This window comes from Fundulus heteroclitus, chromosome 4, assembly GCF_011125445.2.
Source record: "Fundulus heteroclitus isolate FHET01 chromosome 4, MU-UCD_Fhet_4.1, whole genome shotgun sequence".
Lineage (NCBI taxonomy): Eukaryota > Metazoa > Chordata > Actinopteri > Cyprinodontiformes > Fundulidae > Fundulus > Fundulus heteroclitus.
In genome coordinates, this window is record NC_046364.1 from 30,886,222 (window position 1) to 30,910,449 (window position 24,228).

Sequence of the window (24,228 nt, forward strand, 5' to 3'; positions counted from 1 at the left end):
TTTTGCTTGTTTGTAAACCCCTTTATTATCAAAAAAAAAAAAAAAAAAAAAAAAAAAAAAAAAAAAAAAACAATACGTGCTGCGTGCTCGCGTTCTCGTCAAGTCCGATCTTCCCACTGAGCTGTATAATACACTGGAGTGCTGATTTTGCCGAAAAACTGAAGCCACTGGCCGCCATCTTGCTACTCCCTACTCTCACAGAATCCCACAGGATTTGGTTGCAACAACAAGCAGTTTTCTGGCTGAGTGAAAACGTTTCACAGGTAATTCTACAGTCAGTGGATGTACTAACACTATCAACTTCTAGGAAATTAGGTGCTGAAATATTTTACATGTTATTCATATTAAATATACATATATGTATATATAAGTATGTGTATATGTATATATGTATATATATGTATACACATATGTAAATATATGTTGTTGTACATTGTTATTTATATATTTATAAATGTTAAACATATATATTTAAATGAATAAAATGCAAAATATTTCAGCACATGACTTTCTCAGTACTTCATATTTTTAGAACATAACATAAAACTATATGGCATTTGACATTTTAAAAGTTTTAAGCCCCCCCTGAACATGAGAAAATCCTCGTCATTCGATGCTGTAGCGCACATATTCCCTAGTTACTGGGGGGGAAATAGGGAGTACCAATATGGCGGCTGGTGGCTTCAAAGCGACTCGTTCAAACAGACGGTGATTAGCACTCCAGTGTATGATATAGCTCAGTGGATCTTCCTGTGTTCTTACCGAGAACAGACTTGACGAGAACGCGAGTACGGACTCGCGTTCTCGTGAATTGAGAAACGGCCAGAAAGTTTCTGTCGGAAAGTCTCGGCGGTCAGCAGCGCTGGAGTCCGGAAGTAGGGCGGGACCTCGGCTCTGTATAAACATGGCCGTTAAATCCTTCGCAGCGTCAGGTACTGCGTTGGCTGAATAGTTGGACTTTAAGGAAGTAACTAGCGGACAACTTATGCAGTAACAGGTGTAAAGAAAATGTAGGCCATTCAGCGACGCGTTTGTTTTCACGTTTCAGCGGCTATATACCTGCGCGAGAGCGACGGCGACAAACTTCATTTAGTAGTTTGCGCCAGCTAGCCAAACGAGCTAACGCTGAAGGCTAACTTCTGTCAACTTTTTTTTTTGTTGTTTTTTTTTTTTCCTCCTCCTTCAGCCAGCCAAAAACTGTCTGCTTATCGACATGGAGAGGCGTCGTCGTTCACCCAGAAAGGCTCGATGAATATTTCACACACGGACGGCCTCGGATTGAAGTCAGCGACGGGCTGAGCAAAACTTTTTGTTTTGGATTTGTTACTCTTCGCTGCTTTTTTTTTTTGGCGAGAGCACTTGTTAGTTTTCTGCGTGGAGACCGGTCGCGGAGCGGAAATTAACAATGTTTTCTGGCAAACCCGTGAAAGCCACCTTCAAGTGTTATCTTCCCCCTGCGCAGGTATGTCTGGCTTTTCGCATGCATTAGTGTGAAGATCACCTCACCCCCCCCCCCCTGAATCTCACCTGCTATGTACAGAATGTTGAAGTAGTGGAAAGTAACCTGGTACTTTTCCTCAAATACCTTCCCTTTTTTTGGCGTTCGCACTAACTTGTACATTTTTTCTTTTTGTTTAAATGGGAACTTTTGGCTCGACTCTAGTTGACTTGCTTTGACAGCTTTACATAGTTGTCGCTTTTGGGAGGAGACGCTAAAATGCTGTGAAGTTTAAGGCGTAGTTGTTTGCGCTTTCTTGATACATAGCTGCGTGATGACGGCTTCCCATGCCTGCCTTGTTGTCTCACGGCTATAAGCCATGTGATCCAAATTCTCTCAAAAATAAAAAATACATAATCCACCATTCATTCAATGCACCAAAAACCGCAAAAAAATGCCACACTATTTAGTCTATAAGTTAATTAACCAACAACATTGGTGCACCTGTTGATAATAATAATAATAATAATAATAATAATAATAATAATAATAATAATAATATAACTTGACATTCCTTCATTTTCTGTTGTGTTTTAAAACTTTTTACTTACATGAAATCACAGTAACACATATTATTTAGTGTTAGAGTTAGTTGTTTGTTTGTTTTTTTTGGGGGGGGGCATTTTTCATGAACCAAGAAAAGTCGAATCATTTAAGGGTTTTATATATATATATATATATATATATATATATATATATATATATATATATATATATATATATATATATATATATATATATATATATATATCTCTATCTTACTGCTGTTTCATATATTATTTTCAGCATATTAATAAAATATCATTGGAAGCATTGCTAGCTCTTAATTATTACTCTGTAAAGGGAAGTGCATTCATGCGTTTCTAGTTCCACTATAACACCAAGAAGCCCTGCCAGGTGCTGATTTTTAGGTTGCTAAATTAAAGTTCTTGTTGTTTTTCTCCCTCTCTCAACTTTGCAGTTTGGAGAAAAACAATTGATTTTTAATAGTGTGTGTGTGTGTGTGTGTATATCTTAAAAAAATAAAACCCGAGTGAGTGCAATGGGTTTCCTCAGAAAGATGAGTCAAAGGGTTAAGCTTAGTTTACAGACACTTAACCCAAATAAAATGAAAAGAGTGTCTGGGAAAGGACACGTGTTCACTTTTTCTTTTTTGTTTTGCTAATCATTTGTCATGTAGCATTTATTCTAAAGCTAGAACCATAGTGTTAAGGACCTGCTGTTTTAAAAAGGGCAATGTTTATTCCCTTTTTAAAGATAAAAAAAAAATTATTAAAACCCAGAGAAAATCTCCACACTTTTTTTATATTGTCCTTTGGACACTTTGACCATCACTGTTTGAACGGTGTTAGGAACCACAGCATAAATCCAAAGTAGCGATGTAAACACAGTTTCATCCAGGGCGGCTGTCTTCTGGACGGAGCTGCATCCCAGTTTGCAAACCCAGGTACGGCGCTGTTATTTGAACCTCTTTGCTAACCCTGACCGTGGTGTGTGTGTGTTTTTTGTCTTGCTTCCTGCAGACTGATGTGAAGACATCACCCATCGAACCACCCATTAAGTTGGAGCCCAGGTTCCTGCCAGGTTAGTCTGTTGTTCTAGATGTTCTGCACCACATGCGTTTTGGTAACCCGCTGGGTTTCGGGTTTAGTGGAAGAAGAATAAAAGCTAGCGCTTGTCGGAAACGAGCAAGATAACTATCGTGAGATCTGATCAGACATGGTTACCATCTCAAACTCCTCCCACCCTCCACCAGGAAACGGCTTTTATGCTGTTGTCTGAAATACCTTTGAAGGAGAAAACAAGCAACCATGGCAACCCTTTGCAAAAACCTTCTCCTTGCCAGAAGTTACTAGCTGGGAAAACTCCTACTGTTGTTGTTTTAAATTAACTATTTCAGTTTTAATCAACCCCTTTCTGCCTTTACCGCATTGATGTGGTTAGTCATATTGTCATATTGCCTGTTAGGTTTTATAAGTATGATCCTCCCTCTATTTCTCAAATGCATTTTCTGACATTTGGATCGTCAACACAGCTGATTTCTCCTCTTTTCTCTTTTGTAAAGTGCTATTTGTGACCAAATTTGACAGATCAAATCAAATGGGTTCTGAAGTACTCCTTTCACTTTTTTTTGTCTTGCATGTTTTACAGTCCACTTAATTTACACGGGCCTAATTTCACAGTGGAAGTCGTATAACCTTCTGCCGACAGATTTTTTGTCGTTCTTTTTTTTTATTAAAGGTGGTGAGGTGTGGCTAGCATTAGCACACCTCAAAAGCAGTTATTCCAGTCCTCACAAAAGATTTCTACTTGAAACGGTTCTGACGGATTAAACGGATTGTAACTTTAATGTAGTGACTCGTGACATTAAAACGAAAAGTATAGGGTAGTACTTTGTACGCTGATGTAGTGCTGAAAGCAGCGATTTGTTGTCTTAAACATAACCCATGTCACAAGATGGGCTAAAGAATCGACATTTTCACCTCTGCTGATGATAATGATGTAAAGTTCAAATTAGATGGTTACATTTGTTGTATCAAGAGTCGCCGTCTGACATTAAATCAGACCCACCGCTTATTTCCATTTTGCTAAATGCCAGAAAAATTATCCAGAGTAATGGAGCTGCCACTAATGATCATTCTGCCAGCAAACCATGCCCTTAATCAGTTTTTCAAAATGTTTATTTTCGTCCATTGTTTCTTAATTTATTTAAAGTTAGCATTTTTGGGATACCAGGCTGTATAGCGGTGCTGTAATTGGCGCGGTTGCCTTGCAGCAAGACGGTCCCGGCGTCGCTCTGCATGGGTTTGCTTTGTTCTCCCATATGAGGCGTGCTTCCCTCCCCGGCATCCTCGCACACAGCTTAAACACGACTGTCTGTCGTTAGTGAATATATGTGTGTGTGTGTGGTTGTTTCTCTGTGTCTCTGTTGCCCTGTGATGGACTGGCTGCCTGTCGAAGGCAGACTCCGCCTCTCACCCAATCCAAGCTGGAGATAGGCACCAGCTTACACAGCCGTTATGTCTATTGGCGCCCCAGAGGCTGTTTTTAAAGCATAGTGTATGTAAACTTCTGGCTTTGAAGAAAGTAGTACAATAAGTTCTCCCGTTATTCTGGTATTTATCAAATAGAAACCATTTTTGGAATCCTGTAAGTGGGGGGGCTGAACTGGATCTAATTTTATAGTAAAAACTGTTGTTTCCCCTTTTTTAATTTTTTTTATTTTTTTAAGCTATATTCTTTGTTCACGGTTATATGAAAGAAAATGTTAATTAGGTCCCAGACCAGATCAGTTTTATATTAGGCTAGTGATGATATGAAATTAGTGTGCTTGCTCAAAATAAAGTTTTTGCTTTTGTGTCGCCCTGTTTTGTGAGGAAGCCGAGACCGACAGGTTTCATGCTGAGCTTCTTCATTTTTTTTTTCTTCTTCATTTTTTTTTTTTTTTTTTTTTTTTTTTTTTTTTAACGCAATTTTTTCGTTTGGCTCCTCAGCTTTGAAGTGATGGTGGCAACTCCGCCCTGCTGCCCCAGTTCCCCAGCCTGAGGCGTTCGGTGATCACGTGGAGGACAGAGGCCGTGTTGCTCTTTACGACAGTGTTCACTGCAAAAACGGATCTAAAAACAAGTAAAATGTTCTTAATGTTAGTCTATTCGTCCTTGATTTAAGCCAGTAAATAAGATGATCTGCCAATGGAATGAGTATCTTTGCCCCTAAAATAAGATAATTAGACATTCTGCACTTGAAATAAGACGATGGAGATGACTTGTTCCTATTTTAAGTGGAAAAATCTTATTCCATTGGCAAATCATCTTATTTACCTGCTCAAATCAAGGACAAATACACTCATTTCAAGAAGATTTGACTTATTTTTAGTTCTGTTTTTGCAGTGTTGTAGTCGATGAATGCCTAGAGGCAAACGTTTCTAGTCAGAAGTCCCATAATGGAGGAAAAAACTGATTCAGCAGCAAAGGCTGGACACCTTCCTGCTCATATGTGCACTTTTGATAGTTAATGAGTGTTATTAGACTATGGGCTGTAGTATGTGTAGATCTTTTCACCATCATCCTAAGATGCATCATAGGATATGTGTAATTTTATAAATTATAATTTTTTTTTTCTTGGGTTGTACATTTACATTTTTACTCGGATGCAGAAAAGTGTTTTTCATGCTTGGTTAGTCAAACTATTGCACGGACACGCTTTCTTGCATTCTCTTTCCCATTTTCTTAGAAAAAAGAGAAATAAAACCTTTTTTAGGAACAAGGTAATGACACATACCACAGAGGTAAAAGTCTCTGTTGGACTAGTTAAACTTGTTTCTTGATAATGGCTTGTGAAGACTTGTTGAAAGTTCGCTCCATATTAGTTGTCGTAAAGTGAAATTCTTCGAATAATCCTGGGTGAACGGCTTTTAATAGGCTTTTATTTTTGTAGAGTAAAGCCTGTGCCTGATCTAACATAAACTAAAGCTGTGGTTTGATTTGACAGGATATAGAGCAGGGGGGCCGGTATCATAGAGACTGTGAGTTACAGACATCTTGGTTTCAATGCTTCAGTGCTGCTGCTCTGTGTGTTTTTTAAACACTGTTGGAAACTTCATGTCACAATATAGTTCTGTTTGCTATAATTTAGCAAAGAGCTGAGCGAAATGGATCAAAATGCTCGGGTTTAAAACATTAACAGAACCGTGGATCTACAGGATTTCTGGTGTCCAATAAGGTTGACGCGTAGCATGTTGTTTATGGAGTACATATTTGACCTAAAATAGATTCAGCTGTTTATGAATATTTGTTGTTAGATATCCATCACTGGCAACACGTAGAAGTAAATTTACCATCATATAACAAATCACAAATGTAGTTTTTATTGCAAATTATTATTAATTTAAATGATCTGTTTAATGTAATTAAGTAGTTTTCTTTGCTATGTTCTTGTACTTTTTTTTGTGTCAGAATGCATTTGTAATTAGCTGCACTGAATGTTAATATTTGTGTCTTCATGTGGTTCTCCTCAGGAGAGATAATCGTAAACGAGGCGAATTTTGTGAGAAAATGCATCAGCCCTGACAACGGCCAGGATGACCTGTGGGGGAGGCTGATATGCACCAACTTTAAGGTCTCCTTTATTCCTCAAGAGCCGCCACCTAAACAGGTACTTTTTCACACTTCTTTACAGCCATTCATCACGTGTTTCGTCAGGTTTTTGATCAGGCAACATGTTTTTTACCTTTTTTTCTCGGATCAAAATGGTAATGATGTTTATCTTGTATGTGTCGGAGGGGGTACATTTGTATCCCCTTTTGTAAACACGATCTTACTTGTACATTAAAGCCATTTAGGAAAGAGGAAGAAAAACTTCCTTGTTGGTCACAGCACAAGAAGTGAGAGCTGACGTCATTTCCGTCTGTGAGACAGATTGTTGGCATGAGACAAAATGGAGCCTGATCATAACTCAGTCTGAGGAATTTGACGCAGCAACCTGTGTTTAACGGCGTCTGTAAAAAGTCATCCTGTTGTCTCCAATGCAGAAAGCCCAGTTGTCCCACCTGCTTCTCGGACAGCATGACATCTCGCTGACCTGCCTTGAGCAAGTGGTAACAGGTACATTCAGCATTTGTAGATGTTTTTTTATTATTATTATTATTGCATAATCTGGCACCTTTATTTATTGCCTATAATTGTAACACAAAGAGGAGAAATGTATCTGCTTGTTTCTTTGCCTGAAGCTGAATCATTCAACCAGCCAGGCTCAAAGCTAAAGAGCCCGGCTCAGTTTTCATTATATTACGGAGATCTTGGCTGAGCGGTGTCGGCTGCCGCTTTTCCCGGCCAGCGATCTGATAACATGCGACGTCAGGGAGAATGCGGCGATCAGTTGCAGCGCCGCCCGGCTTACGTTTCTTTATGCATGTCACTGACGCAGTGTGCTGACACAGCAAAGGCAGTCGGCCAGGAAAAAAAGGCGCTGTTGGGTTACAGTGATGGAGACAAAGGTTTCATCTCCCTGTCTGATCCTCGGATGTGACTTCCTATAAAAAAAAATGTTTACTATTGTAATTCTTTATTTTTGGCCTGTTTCTCTCAGTTAATGATACGAGGGGGAAGAGGAAAGTGTTGGGCTCCAACAAGAAGCTGAAGTTCAACCCAGCAGAGCTGATCCTGTACTGCAAAGACCTGCGTGTAATACGATTCTGCTTTGACGAGGCGGGGCCGGAGAGCGCTAAGAAAGTGAGTGCAGTGCCAACTCTGGGGTTTTAGTTCAGTTTCTGTGACGAGGTTGCTTTACAAGTATGTGGACGATTTAAACGGGTCAGTGGATAAGGCAATTTCATTAATGAGTAACATACAAATGAAAGCTAGTTGCCGTCTCCTTTTCACCAGTCTGCTGACTTTAAGGTTGTTTAAGGATGTTTTTGCTTCCCCCGATTACGTCACAAAATGCACTGCAAAAGCGGAACTAAAAATAAGTACATTTTTCTTGAAATTAGTGTATTTAAACCTTATTCGAGCAGGTAAATAAAATAATCTGCCAATGGAATAAGATTTCTGCACTTAAAATAGGAAGAACTCATCTCCATCACCTTATTTCAAGTGCATTATATCTAATTATCTTATTTTATGGGTAAAAATACTCATTCCATTGGCAGATAATCTTATTTACCTGCCCAAATCAAGGACAAATGCACTAATTTTGAGAAAATATTACTTATTTTTAGTCCTGTTTTTGCAGTGTGGAGGCACTTTTTGACCCAATTACTTCAAACAAGCTCTGCAATGCAATTAATAGTGGAGTGTGAGTTATGTCTTGTTAAAACCTTCTGTGTCTTAGTTCGTATCACGTCAGGGACCCTTTTAACTTTTGTTTAATCAGGCCACAGAATTTATCTTTGAATATTAAGGTAATTTCCCATGTCTGCATTATCAAATCATCTTTTATGATGCTCTTAAGTAATGGCTTCTTTGCTGAGTGACCTTTCAGCCCATCTTGGTACCCGTTTCTCTGTGGAGAACGGCTCACTCCAACTAGCTTGACCAAGAAGTTTTCCCACTTTACTCCGGGGTAAAATTGCACATTTCACACCAAAAGACGTTCATCTACGGACAGCAGGACCCGTCTTCGTTATGGATGGTGTGGTGGCTTGAGGGCGGAGCAATATCAGGAAAACACGATGTGCAATAATGTTATGATGCAACTTTGTTGCAAACATCCACCACAAATTGTGAGTCGTTTCTCCAGATTCTGTAAGAAAGTAAAATGCTTTCACGCTTTTGTTGGAGAAGTTGCATACGGGCTCATCCACTTTGTTGAAAATGAATTAAGTGATCACAAAGTATACTGCCGACACAGAGAGTCATTATCGTTGATATCTAGCTAATATTTATTGCAGTTCTTTGATATTTTTATGTTGCCTATGGTGAAATTGCAATTAATAATGATAAACTAGCTATATATTGTTTAACCTTCAATGGTTGGATGTTCCCATGGTATTTATACTGACACATAATAGTTGTAGTTTTTCCTGATTTCACTCAAGGAAGCAATGCGTTTGTGGCGTTGCCTTACAACACATCAACCGCTGGGGCTTCGTTTAACTTAAATGTTGGGAATTAAAAGCTTTCAAAGCCATGAGCTCATCTGAGCTTTCCCAGATTATTTAGAAGTAGCAGTCTCAGTGTTTTTTTTTTTTAGATATCTGGCTTTCATGTCATAAATCTCTCTCTCTGTGAAATAATTTTGGTAATCCAATCTGACTAAAAAGAGAGGAAGTTAGGTTGAAGTAATTTTAAACCGTAAAGAGAAAAAAAAAAATTGTCATTTTATACAGTATGCAACTGTTTTGGTTCAAGCCTTGTTTTAAGACAATTAACAAGTAAACTAGTTAATGTTTTTTTTTTTTTATTGGTATGCTTCATATCTTCATATTTTTTGGAGAGAATAAAATGTTGGTTCCTCTTGCTGTTTTCGTTATTGATTCTACTGACAAAGGTTTTCCCTTCCCGATTAGTGTTTTGCATATGCGCCGTCGGCCTCTTTTGCGGTCGGCACAATCAACATCTTACTGTACGCTAAAACGGTGTCACCTAAAGTCTCTCTTGTCGCTGTGCCACATTCCATTTGGGTGGAAGTGGCTGATTTCGCAGGATGTGCGTTCATTAGCCAAACAACAAAGGCACATGGAGAACAATGCTCATTCAGGCCGAAGGAAGCAGAACTGGATCCTGATCGTTGGAGGAACTGGCAGTGTGCGCCACCCTCCTCTCCAAAACAGCGCCTGGCCAAACGGATGTTTAATTGTCAGCGCCGCTACTCTGTTTGGCAGGGTCAATTTAGTCCGCTGTGAGAAGTGTTGGAGGATCCATCCTAAGAATCTGCTAAATCATTTCTTATACAGATTAATGATATTTTGTAGAAGACATAAAAACCTTTGCAAAAACAAGGCTTAGCTGAGTTATATTGTGAAATCCTGACTTTCAGAAAAATCTGGTCCTATGAATTTGATGCATAATGGCCAAATCTTAACACTTTGCAGCGTCCTTACAAAGCCAGGCGGATTACACAGTGCAGCATATATATTTCCTTTCATGTTTCCTGACATGAATTTAAAAAAAGCTGCATGTCTAATCTCCTCGGTAGTCATCTGGGAGCCGTTTTACTGTAGGTACCAGAGCTGCTTATACCTACACCACCGCTGACAAATTGTAGGGTTGCTGTTTCGAAACAGAGAAGCTCGACTTGCTTTTAATGCGTCACTTTTTGTCGAACAAGGCGGTTGTTAGCAGCTTTACAACAGAATAAAAGAAGAAAAAAAGTTTCCTTTTAGGATGGGGCACTGAGTCTGCCCTCTTATACTGTTTGATTTTAATGGTGGACACCCTGAGCATAATTACAGTATGAACCTAAAACCGGTACCGGCTCTTTTTTTTTTTTTTTTTTTGTAAACCCTTTGACGTATGGAACTTGCTGTTCTATAATTGCTCTTTTTACCCACAGAAAATTACAGAGCAGGGAGCAGCCTTTTTTCTAGACACACACACAGTCTTTTTCTGTGTCCTCTCGCGCTATTCACAGCTCTGCTGCTGAATGGACGGCTTTGTTGGACTCGAGTAGAGCCTGTTTCTATAGATCTGCCGGGGTCTAACAAAGCTCTGCTCAGGCCTGTAAACCAAAAGTAAGGCCTTTTGTCAGGTTTCATCTCTGCCTCTGTGTTTATGAATAAAATACATGTGCCTGTCTTCTGGATCTGAGAATCAGTGAAACCAAATCTTATTTAATGACAATAAACTATTCTACAGTGCTATTGTTGTATTGTGCTCCATGTCCCTGAAAGTTTTTATCTTTTTTTTGAATATAGGTTTGCCTCGCCATCGCCCATTATTCCCATCCAGCTGATCTTCACCTGCTTTTTGGCTTTGAATATCAAGGACTCAGATATCATGAGTATAAAGGTAACATATTAGTTTTAAAGTTGTTTTTTTTTAAACTATTATCTCCTATGTAAATTTTCAAAAGTATGTTGTTTTGTTTAGTAGACATAGTTTCTTTTGTTTTTGTATTTCCAGCGAACCCAGTCAACGGCTCCGACCCAAAGGGAGGAACACAGATTCCATTTTTTGACCGCCCCTCTGACTGGGATCGAGAGATCAAGAGAACCGGGGCTTCGGAGTGGCGGGTTTGCTCCATCAATGAGGAATATGTCATCTCTCACAGGTTTTCAGATCTTTTTATTTGTTGTAATGTAAAGCATTTGTAACCCTCTTGCAGATGCCTTTTTTTTTTTTAAATAGGCAACTTTCTATTGTTTTCTAAGGCTCCTAACCCAGATAAAGTCTAAATTGCATATGTAGACATTTTAGAACAAATTCAACAAGACATGGAGTCTTTTTTTTTTTTTTTTTTTTTTAAGATATATAAACTCCAGTATTTTAAACGGTAGCTTGCTCAGAAATATATACACCTCTCAAAAAACGACCATCTCCTCCTTTTAACTCGCCTGCCATTTAAAAGGCTAGAATACAGTGAAGACTTTCACTGTCCAAACAGGAAAATAAAGATTAGTTTAATCAAGTATTCAAACGTATCGTTTATAGGTTCCTATTGAGCTCTGGATATCGTTTGGTTTCTGCAGAAATGTTCACATTTTGACCGTTTTCCTTTGACTCCTTCAGTCTTCCAGAGTACATCGTGGTTCCAGTTTCCTTGACCGATCAGGAAGTGAAACAATACTCGACGTCGTTCAGTGATGGCCGCGTCGCTGTAAGTCAACTCTCATACCTTTTGTTAAATCTGTCCTTTTACAAACTTTACTCTATTAGCAGCACTAATTCTACCAAAATAAGGTTACAGATGAAAGTAATTCAGTACTTGCTGCTACAAACCTTTTATTTTTATGTTTTTTTTTTTTTTTTTTGGTTTTTTTTGTGCGCAGCTGTGGTGCTGGAATCACAGGAATGGCAGCGCTCTCGTCCGAATGGCCGGCCTGAAAGATCCGTTGGCTCAGAAGAAACCTGTAGAGAAGTATAAAGCTTCTTTTAAACACTTTTAGTTCACCATTGTTTAAAGCTTGAGTTCAGGAGACCTAGAAGCCTTCATATAGATATCAGACTATATTTGAGGGTCTTTTTTTTTTTTTACCTTTTTAAAACTCCACCACAAGCTTCTTTTGCAGACTTTCACAACATTTAACCTAATAGTTTATTATTTAACAAATAGCACTCGTCATGTACTTTAGCTTGTCTTGGTTGTTCTAGTGTTTTATTTAGCTGGTGTGTGAAACCACGGCAGCTGCTGAGCTGTTGTGTATTTTGGTATAGCGTCGGAACCGTGCTGCTGATAACTGAACTAGTCGTCGTCTGTCTTGTGTTGTTTTGCAGGATCCTCACAGCAATCACCAAAAGCCATCGACAACGGCAGGAAGTAATTTTGTCAGACCTGGACAAGAGTCTTCCTAATATCCAGGACATCCAGAGTGCCTTCGTTAAAGCCAGACAGATCTGCACTTTAGGTGAACCTTCTTCTGGCAACAAAAGTAGCTCACCATCATTCCTCTGCAACCTCTTCTGGCCGGTATACACGCCGCAATTTTTTGCAGTCTTAAAAAAAAAAAAACTACTCCACCACGCGCTATGTGACCTGGATCTAATAATCGTTGGTGCAACGCCAAGTTTGATGTGTGCACGTTGTACGTTCACCGTTTACTACTAAACCAGTTACAACTTATGGCAGTAGACAACCTCATTAGAGGATGCCATCAATCTGCAACAGCAGCTGTGTTTTAATATGAACCAAATCCGCTGCTCTACTCTTCAGCCCCACATCCTTCCAAAACAAAACCACAATTAAATATGTTTAAAAATAGTCCAGTAATGAATTAAGGGTTCTCTTTGGATTAATCTGTCTAGTCAAACGTCATTGTCCTTTCATAAATAATAAGTTCAGCAAAGTGTCCTTTAGCTCAGTGCATCAAAGTCGTGGCAGGTGCAAAAAAAAAAAAAAATCCAACCAGAATAAAAAATGCATTTAGGCCAAAATTATTCACCAGACTTGGTAAGAGAACAATAATGTAAGCTGTTCCCTGTTTGTACCTGACTTGTAATCTGACACACACTCAGCTGATGGAGATGCACCTGGTTGACGCTCCGTGTGCCGCTTTGTTTGCTCTGATCGGAGCAAACCGCACAGATTAGCAATTGATTCAGAAATCCTAAACTTTTTTTATTTTTATTTATTTGGGGGGGCAGCTCCATCTGGAAACCTGTGGAGTCTCTCATATCATATCAGCTCTGATTAGCAGACGCAGGTCGTAGCGGCTTTCACCCAGATCTTCATTCTGAGTATCTGACTGCCGGATCATCTTTGGGGTGACGCGCGGTCTCTCACTGTGAGACGTAGGCCCGCGCATTTCTAGCCACCACCAAAGATTTCGCCACTATTTTCCTTCACTTGTCGTCTGCGACGGCCCAGAATCTCAGTGTGTACCGGCCATTCAAGAGACTTAAGTGAGAATAAATGTCTTTGGTACGGAAGTGAAGAGCTAATGCACCGTTTTACAGATTGTGTTTGCTTCCTTTGTGTAGACCCTTTTGAGGAGTCCGAGGAGAGATGGCTTTCCGCCATTGAAAATTCACGATGGCTGGAGTATATAAGGTACAAAAACAAGCCAACGGGACTTTTAATGGGACTGTACTTAATTATCCATAGAGGAATAGCTACTGCTTAGAAATAAATTTATATTTTCAGCCTTTTTAACCCTGCATTTGAGTTTTATTGCTGGTGTAAATGTGAAATGGGGGGAAAAAGTAATGAATAAAAATATGAAGTTCATATTGCCAGACCAATTATCTGAGAAAGTATTTCTTTTTTTGTAATTTCTGTGAACCAGGATGTTTTTAAAGCACTCAGCGGAGGTAGTGTACAACCTGGAGGGAAGGAACGTCTCCGTCGTTCTTCTAGGTAACTTTGTCTTTTTATCAGTAATGGATGTCTGTGCTCCTAAGTGTGTATTTTTACATGAATCATGAGTAGTCTAACGTATACCTACAAGTTTGGAGTAAGTATTCTGTGTTGTTGTTCATCGTGCAGAGGAAGAAGACAGAGACCTGAACTGCGTGGTGTCCTCCTTGGTGCAGCTCATGCTGGACCCTCACTATCGCAGCCTGAACGGATTTCAGAGTTTGGTGCAGAAGGAATGGGTGATGGCTGGCCATCGCTTCCTGGACAGATGCAACCATCTGAAGAAGAACGACAATAAGGAGGTACGCCTTGAATTTTGCAGCGTCGCGTACATTTCCTCCGCCTCCGCTCACCAGTTTGTTCTCCGTCTCTTGGTCGCAGTCTCCGCTCTTCACCCTGTTCCTGGACTGCGTGTGGCAGATGACCAACCAGTACCCGGCGGCGTTCGAGTTCACAGAGGCCTATCTGACGGTACTGAGTGACAGCATGTGGATCCCGCTCTTCAGTACCTTCCTCTTCAATTCCTCCAAACAGTGCAATGACCTCTTGCAGGTGAGAAACTTCTAATCGAACATTTGTTGGCTCTTATGAATAGATTGCTCTACATCAGGGATCACCAACATGTGTGGAGCCCTCCAGCCTGTTCAAAGAAATGGCACAACCGTCCTGTGAGCAGCATTTAAAATGCTATTTTATTCAGTTGCTCTTCCTTTTTAATCATATTAGATTTTAGATTTTAAAAAAAGCATTAAAAACATATATTATGTAAAGTTAAGGTCAGTGCAGGTAGCCCTTCATTTAACACAGTACCGACGAAGTAGCTTTGTTTCAAAAAGGTTGTTGATCCCTGCTCTACATGCAGTAATGCCTGTTTTTTATACTTGAGCTTTGAAAATGTAAATAAGAATTTATACGTGGGTTTTTTTTTTTTTCAGTTTACAATCTGCGAGTTTCTGATTAATTTAAACCAACAAGCTTTAAAAAAAAGAATTGTATTTATCCAAAAGGTCCAACGACAAACCAGATGCTGTTTGAGTGCAGCTTGTGTCCTTTAAAGTAGCCGATATATTAAAGAAAAGACAAAACTCTTATCATCTCTATCCCGTAAGGCTGGTTCACACAGCAGGATTTTAAAAATAGTCGGCCGATTCTCAGAGCCTGAGAGACGCCATGCATAACGATAAAAAATCCTAGATAAAACGGGTTTGGTCATGCAGTGTGTGCGGTGTCCGGTCAGACGACCACCACAACACACTTCAGAAATCTAGTGAATCCTCGCAAGATCAAACATGAGTTCAGAGTAAATAAATATGGACGACCAGAAAGAATAATGGTGATGGACTGTGAAACGGAGGCGAGGAATCCCTCACCTCGCTTTCTGATTGGCTACACGTCACACTCAACAGGCTGCCTGCTCGTTTGTCATTGGAGGACACCACAGACGGTAGGATATCAGGCATAGACAATCCAACATGTTGAATATCCCCATTTTGAGGCTGGAGCAAACCCGATCCCTCTTAACACACCACAAACAGGATATCATAAGATTATCTTAAGAGACACGCTGATAATCGGCGCCTCTCGGAAGCGGGAGATTGGAGTGAAGATCAGGCTACAAATCCTGCCGTGTGAACCAGCCTTTAGTCTAATGTATTTTTGCTTATATTGTGTGCTGAACAAATGGTGGTCTTGTCTTTGCTCTACAGGAGTTTGCCAAGAATAAAGCCATCCCTCAGGATGAAAACCACACCGTATTCTTCCCTCCTGTGTGGAATTGGTCGCAGCAGTTCTCCAGCAGAGATCAGACCCTCTTTAATAACCCCATGTACGTGGGTAAAGGAGCGGCCTGTGTTCAGAACGGAGAAGTGAAAACCTTCCAGCGCACCAAGGTACGCCACAGGCCGATAATAGGATGTATATTTTGGTTAATCCAATCAAGAGTCAGCTGTAAGCACACGCGGGTCAGATTGAGGTAGGGTCTCATAAAGCACGTTCAGAGGATTAGTAAAAATAGAAATGTATTTAAAGGACTAGCGTCTACTTCCCGGATTCGCTTCCCATGTAGGAGCCGTGGCCACGATTGTCTGCGCCTGTTTTGATGTCAGCAAATCATCTGAATGTGCGTAACGTACGCTTTGGAAAAGGGAAAAAAAAACTTGTTCTCCCTCATTTAATTTTCACAGGGACAGTAAACAAAACACCAAGCTCTGTTTATCCTGCTGATCCGAGGCAGAGATTTCTCTGTCCACTAAACAAAAAGAGCCAAGCGTTAGCGTTTGTTGTAACACACTACAGCAGGGTATCACGTGGAGTTTTGTGCAGACGACAGATGTAGGGGAATTCAGATTCTGTGGATAAACTTGTTTACTAGTTGTATGATCCGTGTTTGTGTTTTAAAATGTTATAAATGTGAGCTCTCGCTGGTGAGATGATTGCATCCTCCTTTCATACCAGCAGTAGACCCTAAAGAAAACTAGTGCAGATGCTTTTGTTTTCATTTTTAAGTAAAAGTGCTGGTTGAGTGAAAATCGCTGACCTCCTTGTTGTTATCGAAGAGTACCAGATTTTTCTTTCCTGTAATACTTACAAACTTATTCCGTCATCTTTCTCTGCCATAGATATTAGGGCCGCACAATATATCTCAAATGCATCGTTATCGTTATTGCAAAGGATAACTATGCATCGGAAGGCAAAGTGCATATCGCTATGAAACGCCTGGGCTACAACAAGCGTTGGCTGATAATTTAAGCACCCTGCATTCAGGCTCTCGGGGCCCCTAAATGTTTCACATCGGTTGCTTAATGCTACATAAATAAGTTTGAGAAGGTCAAGTTGATAAGAAACTACAGCTTAGATGTTTCATTGCCGAAACATTCCAAGTCAGACAAGAAACCTTTTTATTAAAACCTTGTTTGAAATTGAAATGATGAATTTTTTTGGTTGTTTTTTTTTTTTTAGCAGCTGGATAGACTGCTCATTACCTAAAGCAGAAAGACAATTAACGCTTTAATTTTTCTGTAATTATCGCAAGCTAGGGCTGGACGATATAGAAAAAAAGCATATTGATAAAAATAGAAATCCTATTGATCGATATCAATTAATTATCAAAAAAATTCAAAATATACATTTTAAGTGCAGCCCTGGCCATTTTATAATGTTGCTTAATTACCTATTTTTAAATAAATGGATTCAAACACAACCTTTTATTCAACCAACTTTTTGCCAAAACCATGTTTAGTGTTAAAGAAAAAAAAGAACACGTGCTCTCTGAACTCTTTGAAGGCTGATGGAGCTTTCCTGGGTTTGTGATTGGTTGGGAGGATTAATGTAGTATTAACTCACATGATAGGCTAGAATGCACTGTTCTTTTATTGAACTTTTTATTGACCCCTGTTTTTTTTATATTGAACCATAGATCTATCGATCGATATCTATCGTTATTGAATTATCGTCCAGCCCTATCGCAAGCTATATTGTTTATCACCATTATCGCATATCGTATCTTTACCTAATATCGTGCTGCCCTACTTGATATCAAAATGAGTACAAATATTCCAGTTTGTCACCTAGAACAAAAGTGTTATTTTAAAACTGGAGCAGATCATTTATCAACTTTTTAAAAAAATTTCTGGAGCTCTATTTGACCGGTTCAGATGTTTCTTTTAGCCTTCTACCTTCTGAGCTAAATCTAGCCTCCTGTTCTTTCCCCCTCCAGAAGGCCTTCAGCTCCACCATGCGAATCCCCAGCACCTCCCATCGTAACGGAGTACGGGCCGAGGAGGAGCACTTCCACCGGCGGGGCTCTCTGGTCTCGGAGCTGAAGGCGGATTTCTCTCCGGTCAAAGATGAGAGCCCGTCCGAGCGCTTCTTCAGGGACTGGTTTTCTCGCCCCGCAGACCAGCAGGGGCTCCTCATCCCCCTGGTCCTGCCCTCGCACGTGGTTCTCTGGAAGCTGTTCTTCCTGCGCTGGGTTCCCGAGGCTTGCATCCCACACGGAGGCCCCGCCACCGTCTACCACAAGGTCTCCCAGCTGGTCGACGAGATTGAGACGCTGCAGAGCAAGCTGCGGCAGTACAAGGGTGCCAGCCCCCGCGGCACCCCGGTCCCGAGCTCAAGCGGACCCCCTAAAGACCAAACAAGGATGTATTTTAAGGCCACTTCTCCAGGTGACTCCCCTGCATCACCCGACATCCTCAACTCGTCTTTTCCATTCAGCCCTGTGGGAAACCTGTGCCGGCGGAGTGTTCAAGGGACGCCGATTAGCAAATTTCTGAATGGGGCGAAGACCTGGCTCTCTACAGAGACTCTCTCCAACGACACTTTCTAATGGATTTTTGTAACAAGATGATGATGCCCTCCATGACCCTTTTTTGTATACCTTCCAGTAAGTGTGCTGGCTGATTTAAAAATAGCCCCTTTTTAGGATTTCTAATTTTACACGCCTCCATTTACTAGTAATTGCACCATTTAATGCTGCTCTAAATCTGAAGTATAATTTAGGTGGAACGTTTCAGATTGAATCATTGTCTCTTATAGGAATAAATCAAAAATCCTTTCAAAAACATCCTCTTTATTAAACATTACGCTCCTACTGCAAGGTCTTAACTTTTGTTTTGGGTCATCTAGTCAGTTAAGCCCACATGTATTTTTTTTCTCTTGCCCCTCCATACCATAAATCTGACTAAAATCATGCATTTACCAGGATGATATAGCTTTAATGTAGAATCAAGAGTTCCATCTCCAAGCCTTAAATATAACTGGCTGTGTTTTTTTTGTAAAGCTAAAACTATTAACATATATTCCTGTAGCAGTGCTACTGGTAACTTTTTTTTTTTTCGAAGAAAACCGATGTGTGAAATTAGGACGCGTTCATTTTTTAATGCAGCAGCAATGATGCGATTCTCTAATCTCTAATTTCTGCTAGTTTTAACTCTGAAAGGGCTACAAAAAAATAAAAAATTAAAAACAATGTCTCGGCTAACAGGAAATGTGCTCAGCTGCTAAAGCAGAAGGTATCTGGTCTGTTCGAATGTTACATGATCTTGAAGCGGTTTGCTGTAATGATATCTTGTAGATCTTTTGCAACAAACGCTGTCAGGGTCAGACTTTTTCTGGATTTGTGTTTGTACTATGGAAGTTCATCTGATCGTGAGGGGACAAAGAGCTGTGAGAACTAACATCTGTGGTAGATATTTCCTCTTCTGCTTCGTATAGGGTTTACTAAACAGTTTTCTTTTTTGTCTTTTTTTTTTAATATATATATAGATGCCTTCTGGTAAGGTACTGAGAGGGAACTGTTCCCAATGAGGGTTCCCTGAATGAGTAGACTAATGATCGAAAAGGGACAAATTATTTTGAGTCAAATCAGTTCCTCGTTTATTAAATTGGGTAAAGCGGTGGATCCGGCGAAGACGACTGTTTCAGGGCATCATCTTGGCATAAGCTGAGATGCAATGCCCCCCCCCCCTTTCCCCCTAACAAATTAACATTTTCTGCAGTTTTGACATTGCAGCTGCACCAAATTTAATGTGCAATTCACTGTAGGGTGTAGAGTAAGACGACGAAAAGTTTAAACGGTTCAACAGCAGAAAAGAAAAAAAACATTCTGAAAATGCTCTGATCATCATATATTCATAGAAAAGCAGAAGCTGAAGGTAATTCTGTTCTCAGGAAGGATAAAACACAGCTTCTCTTGTTGCCTCGTTGCTGTTACACTGCACGCCATAACGTTATCTCTCTTTTATGGTCTATTTCCAAGCCGATCAAGAACATTTTGGAGACTCTCCTGTAGAAATGTAAAAATATGTCCTCCTTAATTACCCAGAAACCAGCACTGTCTTAACAGCTCAAAGAAATCTGTATTTATTGCAAAAACCCTTTAGCAAACCTGGACGGCTTTATTCCTTTACTAAAGTGCATTAATGCTGCAGCGCTCGATTAACTGAGGAGACGCAGCAAACTCCTCGTCTTTCAGCAATAACTAGTCCAGGTGTCTTTCTTATAGGGTTTCATGTAAGCGCAGACCTGCTTTCCCCAATGCTATTAATTGCACTTTCTTCCAGAATATAGAAAAGATTATTATTATTATTATTATCATTATTAATATTATTATTATTATTATAAGGCAACAGTTGAATATAATTTTGGCAAATATAAATACTGTATATGTTTTGAAATGTTTCCTTTAATTCTGAATAATGGTACTTAACTCCTTATTCTTGATTTGGTCTTTCTATTTTTAATGGAGATATATTTATGTGCAGTTTTTTTTTTTTTTTTTTTTTTTTCCCCACTAATTTTTTTACACTCTGCTGTAATTGTATGACGGCTGTGCCTCCTCTTGGGCACAGTTTCAGATGGATGACCAGCAGATGTATTTATTCACTTATGCAAATGTTCTCAGAGAGGGAAGCAGTTACTTCTGCGCACCCTTTGTGCCTTTATTTTTTTTTTGGGAAAGATTGACTGTAATTTGTAACTGTATTCTTAATCTGTTGAGCTAGTTTTGTTTCTAATACTTGTGACTTTGCAGAGCTGTAACTGTACTAGGATTCAGGGGGTTTGCACTGAAGCTGTTTTTTTGCTAACAGAACATGTAGCTCAAATATGTATACCAGCAACAAATAATTATATTCTTTTTTTTTTTTTTTTTTTTTAAACGAAAAGGTGTTCTGTTTTCATTTCTTATGATTCTTTTATTTTTTTAAATTGAACTCTTGTAGGTAACCTTGTTAAATTTAGAAGGTAAAAGCATCCTGGCCCAGATGGCTCCGGTAAGTGAATAGATTTATCTAAACATCAGTGTTTGTTTACTCCTTATTGGAATTATAAAGTGGATTACTTATATTCCCACATTTGGTTTCATCTGGTTCAGGGATGTCCATTCGTGTTCCTCAGACCACAACACGATAATGGTGCAAATTTGGCGCACTAGCGCAGGCAGTTTGATGCAGATGCGCTTGAAATAAAACTAAGTTTGGGCTGACGGACAAATTTAAAATCTTTCTAAAACAGAAAGCACAAACTATTCGTCTTTTATTTGATCTACTTTTTGTTTTACTTTTGATGTAATTTGAACGAATTGCCACCAATATAATATCGGTCAATATAAGCAGTCAGTCGAAGGTTTGAAGAAAAACCTGCAATGACTTACAGGTCCCTTTTCTACAAGGATGACAGTGCTTTAATTCAATAAAATATTCTTGTTAGTTTATGGACGAGTAGGTTGAAAAATATATTTAGCATTTTCAATAAAAAAAAAATTAAAAAAATTTGGCCTGCGACTACTTTCAGCTCGACAGTTTTGGGCCTTGAGGCGAAACATTTGGACACATCTGGTCTAGTGGATGAGACAGTTTCTTATGAAACAATACTTTTTTTTTTATAAAAAAAATTAAAAATAGCATAAGTTGAAAGGACTAAGAAACTGTTAAAACATAACACTGAAACTAAAACCCATTTCTTAGTTTGTTGTGTTACAGTGAAGCAGCTGAAGCAATGTAAAATAAACAAAAACAGATTTATCCGAATGTTTCCGTGTCTGTTAGCGAGCATGCCCTTTAGCTGTAAAATCCCGTCTGATTAAAGGAAAACTGGAGAGAAGCGCTGATCCGGGACGGGAGAAGAGAACGAGGCTGAACAGGTGTTGGCCCTGTTATCTTCTGCCAGGACAGAGTTCAGAGTGGGTCTGCATGGTTCTGGATGAGCTGGTCCACCCACTCGTTTTATTTGCTCATCATAGGAGTGGGCATTATCAGGTTAGCAGCGTTGCAGGAGGTGTTTATTTTCTAGCAGCAGGTAATGATTAGTAACCCCCCTCTCTTTACCAGACTTTGTCCTTTTTGCCTATCAAAATAAGAGTGTGTGCCTGCTGAACCAAGCACTTAAAGATCCACGTTGAAGCTTTGCAGATGTTTTACATGATCTCTTATGCATTTCTGGCACATTAATTAAATGTTAAATCTGAGCAGGTTTACCTACAAGAAAACCTCAGATATCTAAAGAGTTTTGGAGGTTCAGTGCTGGAAGTGACACAACTCAGGAGGGGATAGAATCTGAAGAAAAACCAAAGCAAAAACATTTACTATTTCCTACTTTTCCATAATCGGTTTTCTAGATTTGTACGTTTATAATAGGAATATTAGGGTTTAAAAAAAATGTTTTTCTCCACAAATCAAGAACCCTTATTTTTGATTCAGCCAAGAGATAAAGAACTACTTCACTTTGTTTTTTTTTTTTGTTTTTTTTTATATTCATCTTTAAATCTGCTTAAATCTACTTTAAACCTGGACTGGACCTGAATACAGCTTTTTTTACATGAACGTTTGTAAACATTACTTCCTGTAAACATTATTTACAAAAATAAATTAGTATGAATACCAATGCTGTATTTTGGACCCGGTTTAAAAGCACAGACACCAGTTTAAAATCTAGAAGTAAAAGGGTCTGGAGGCTAAATACAAAAAGGCACTAAAATAACTCTTTAAATATTTTTAAAGACATTTTTGATTTGGTATACCATACTGGAAAGCTGTCAAGATGTAAATCAAAGTGAAAATTCTTTATTTTATGTTATGGCAGACTTATAAGATGATCAAATAAAACATACTTTTCAAAACTGCCTGGGAAACTGAACTCAACTCTGGAAAAAAAGACATTTCTAACAGGAAATCCTTCCAGGGCACAAGCCTCCAGCTCCCCCTGCTGTGTGCCCTTTAAATCGCCCGATTCAACACAATGAATGGACATCATTTTGTGTGGATGAGGAGCAATGTGTTCAATAATGGACATATTTCACCATCTGAAGGGGGAAAGGTTATTTCTACCTGGAACACACCCCAAAATTAGCGTGAGCTCTTTCAGCTTCCTAATCTACCTGATCCTTTTTGCACTTGCAAGTGAGCAGAGAAAAGTAAAGTGTCCTCCATGCTTTTGAAGAGAATGCAAATACATATTTTGTTCATGGTTGGGGCCTAAATAAGGAAGTCAGAATAGAAGACGAAAAAAAGGAACTATTTAAAAGAGTCTACGCATGTCCTGCTTTCATCGCACCTCTGCCACAAACACCCTGGGCTTTCTTGGCATTAGAGGGCGGTTGCTTTATGCCGTTCCATGCTGGTTATGTGGCTCGTTGTTGGTTTTTATATTTCTTCTAATTTTGCTTTTAATTGTATGAGTCTGAATCGCCATACAGCTTATTTGGTTTGGACAGGCCTATTTATAGATGTCTGTTTGTGGGTTGTATTAATACAAGTGTTCTCTCTGGTCCAGCCACATATAGCTAGACACCTCATAAAGATGTATAAAAAGCCTTGGAATAATTTCAGCTTTTTTTTTAGTCTCACATAGGGGTTTTCTGGGTTTAAGTGGAACCCATGCAGATTAGTTTCTGTCAGTGTTGCTAATTGTGGCTTGCAGCTAATATAAAAACCAAAAATTCAGTTTCCTCAATTTGAACAAGGCCATTCTAAAAGGATGTTGATATAGTAGTATGTTGTGACCATGGCAGGATCAAGGCTTTCATGGGAAAGACTGATGATTTGACAGCCCAGCTACAAAACTAGGGCTGGACGATATAGAAAAAAAACCTTATCTATAAAATAGACATCATATTGATCGATATCGATAATTATCAACAAATTCAAAACATATACTTTAAGTGCAGCCCTGGCCATTTTATGTTGTTGCTTAATGACCTAGGTTTAGATACAGGACACACAAACACTGAATTCAAACTTAACCCTTTATTCAAGCAACTTTTTTTTACCAAAACTGCAAATTTTGAAAAAAGAAAAAAGAATGTGTGCTCTCTGAACTCTTTGAAGGGGGTGGAGCTTGGTTCCTGGGTCTGTGTTTGTGATTGGTTGGTAAGGATGTAACCACTGTAATATTTTTATTGACCCATTTTTTATAATCGATAGATATATTGTCACTGAATTATCGTCCAGCCCTACTGAAAACCCTCCACAAGAAGGATCAGCTAACGAAACTGGCTGCTCACAGAGTCCTTAAACGAAGCACAGAAAAAGTTGAGCGGAACCAGGCCTTCCATAACAAGCTGCATTGACGCAGAAATTCAGGCAAAAGAAAACCTGACCAAGCACTAAATGCATATACTGTACAGTACACGGACAGACATTTCATTTTTCATTCTGTTCTATTTGATCTTAATATAGGCAAGGCAAGTCCAGGCAAATTTATTTATATAGCACAATTCAGTACAAAGACAATGCAAAGTGCTTTACATGATTAAAATATAGCAAAATAAAACAGAATAA

The 24,228-nt window shown here is 39.2% G+C and overlaps 1 protein-coding gene across 1 annotated transcript; it reads left to right on the plus strand.

Moving 5' to 3' along the window:
* The first annotated feature begins 843 nt into the window (after window positions 1–843).
* Window positions 844–20,597, plus strand: mtmr10 (myotubularin related protein 10). The gene is made up of 16 exons (XM_036136372.1): window positions 844–1,462; window positions 3,022–3,082; window positions 6,516–6,652; window positions 7,029–7,101; window positions 7,586–7,728; window positions 10,854–10,947; window positions 11,062–11,209; window positions 11,668–11,755; window positions 11,928–12,016; window positions 12,373–12,503; window positions 13,576–13,645; window positions 13,881–13,951; window positions 14,081–14,253; window positions 14,333–14,503; window positions 15,658–15,840; window positions 17,667–20,597. The coding sequence occupies exons 1-16, from the start codon at window positions 1,406–1,408 to the stop codon at window positions 18,276–18,278; spliced, it is 2,301 nt and encodes a 766-aa protein (XP_035992265.1). The 5' UTR covers window positions 844–1,405; the 3' UTR covers window positions 18,279–20,597.
* The last annotated feature ends 3,631 nt before the right edge of the window (window positions 20,598–24,228 follow it).

Coding starts and splice junctions, on each gene's coding strand:
- mtmr10 (XM_036136372.1), top strand. CDS start 1,406: ATGTTTTCTGGCAAACCCGTGAAAGCCACCTTCAAGTGTTATCTTCCC. Junction 6,653..7,028: donor AAGAGCCGCCACCTAAACAG/GTACTTTTTCAC, acceptor TCTCCAATGCAG/AAAGCCCAGTTGTCCCACCT. Junction 13,952..14,080: donor CGTCTCCGTCGTTCTTCTAG/GTAACTTTGTCT, acceptor TTCATCGTGCAG/AGGAAGAAGACAGAGACCTG.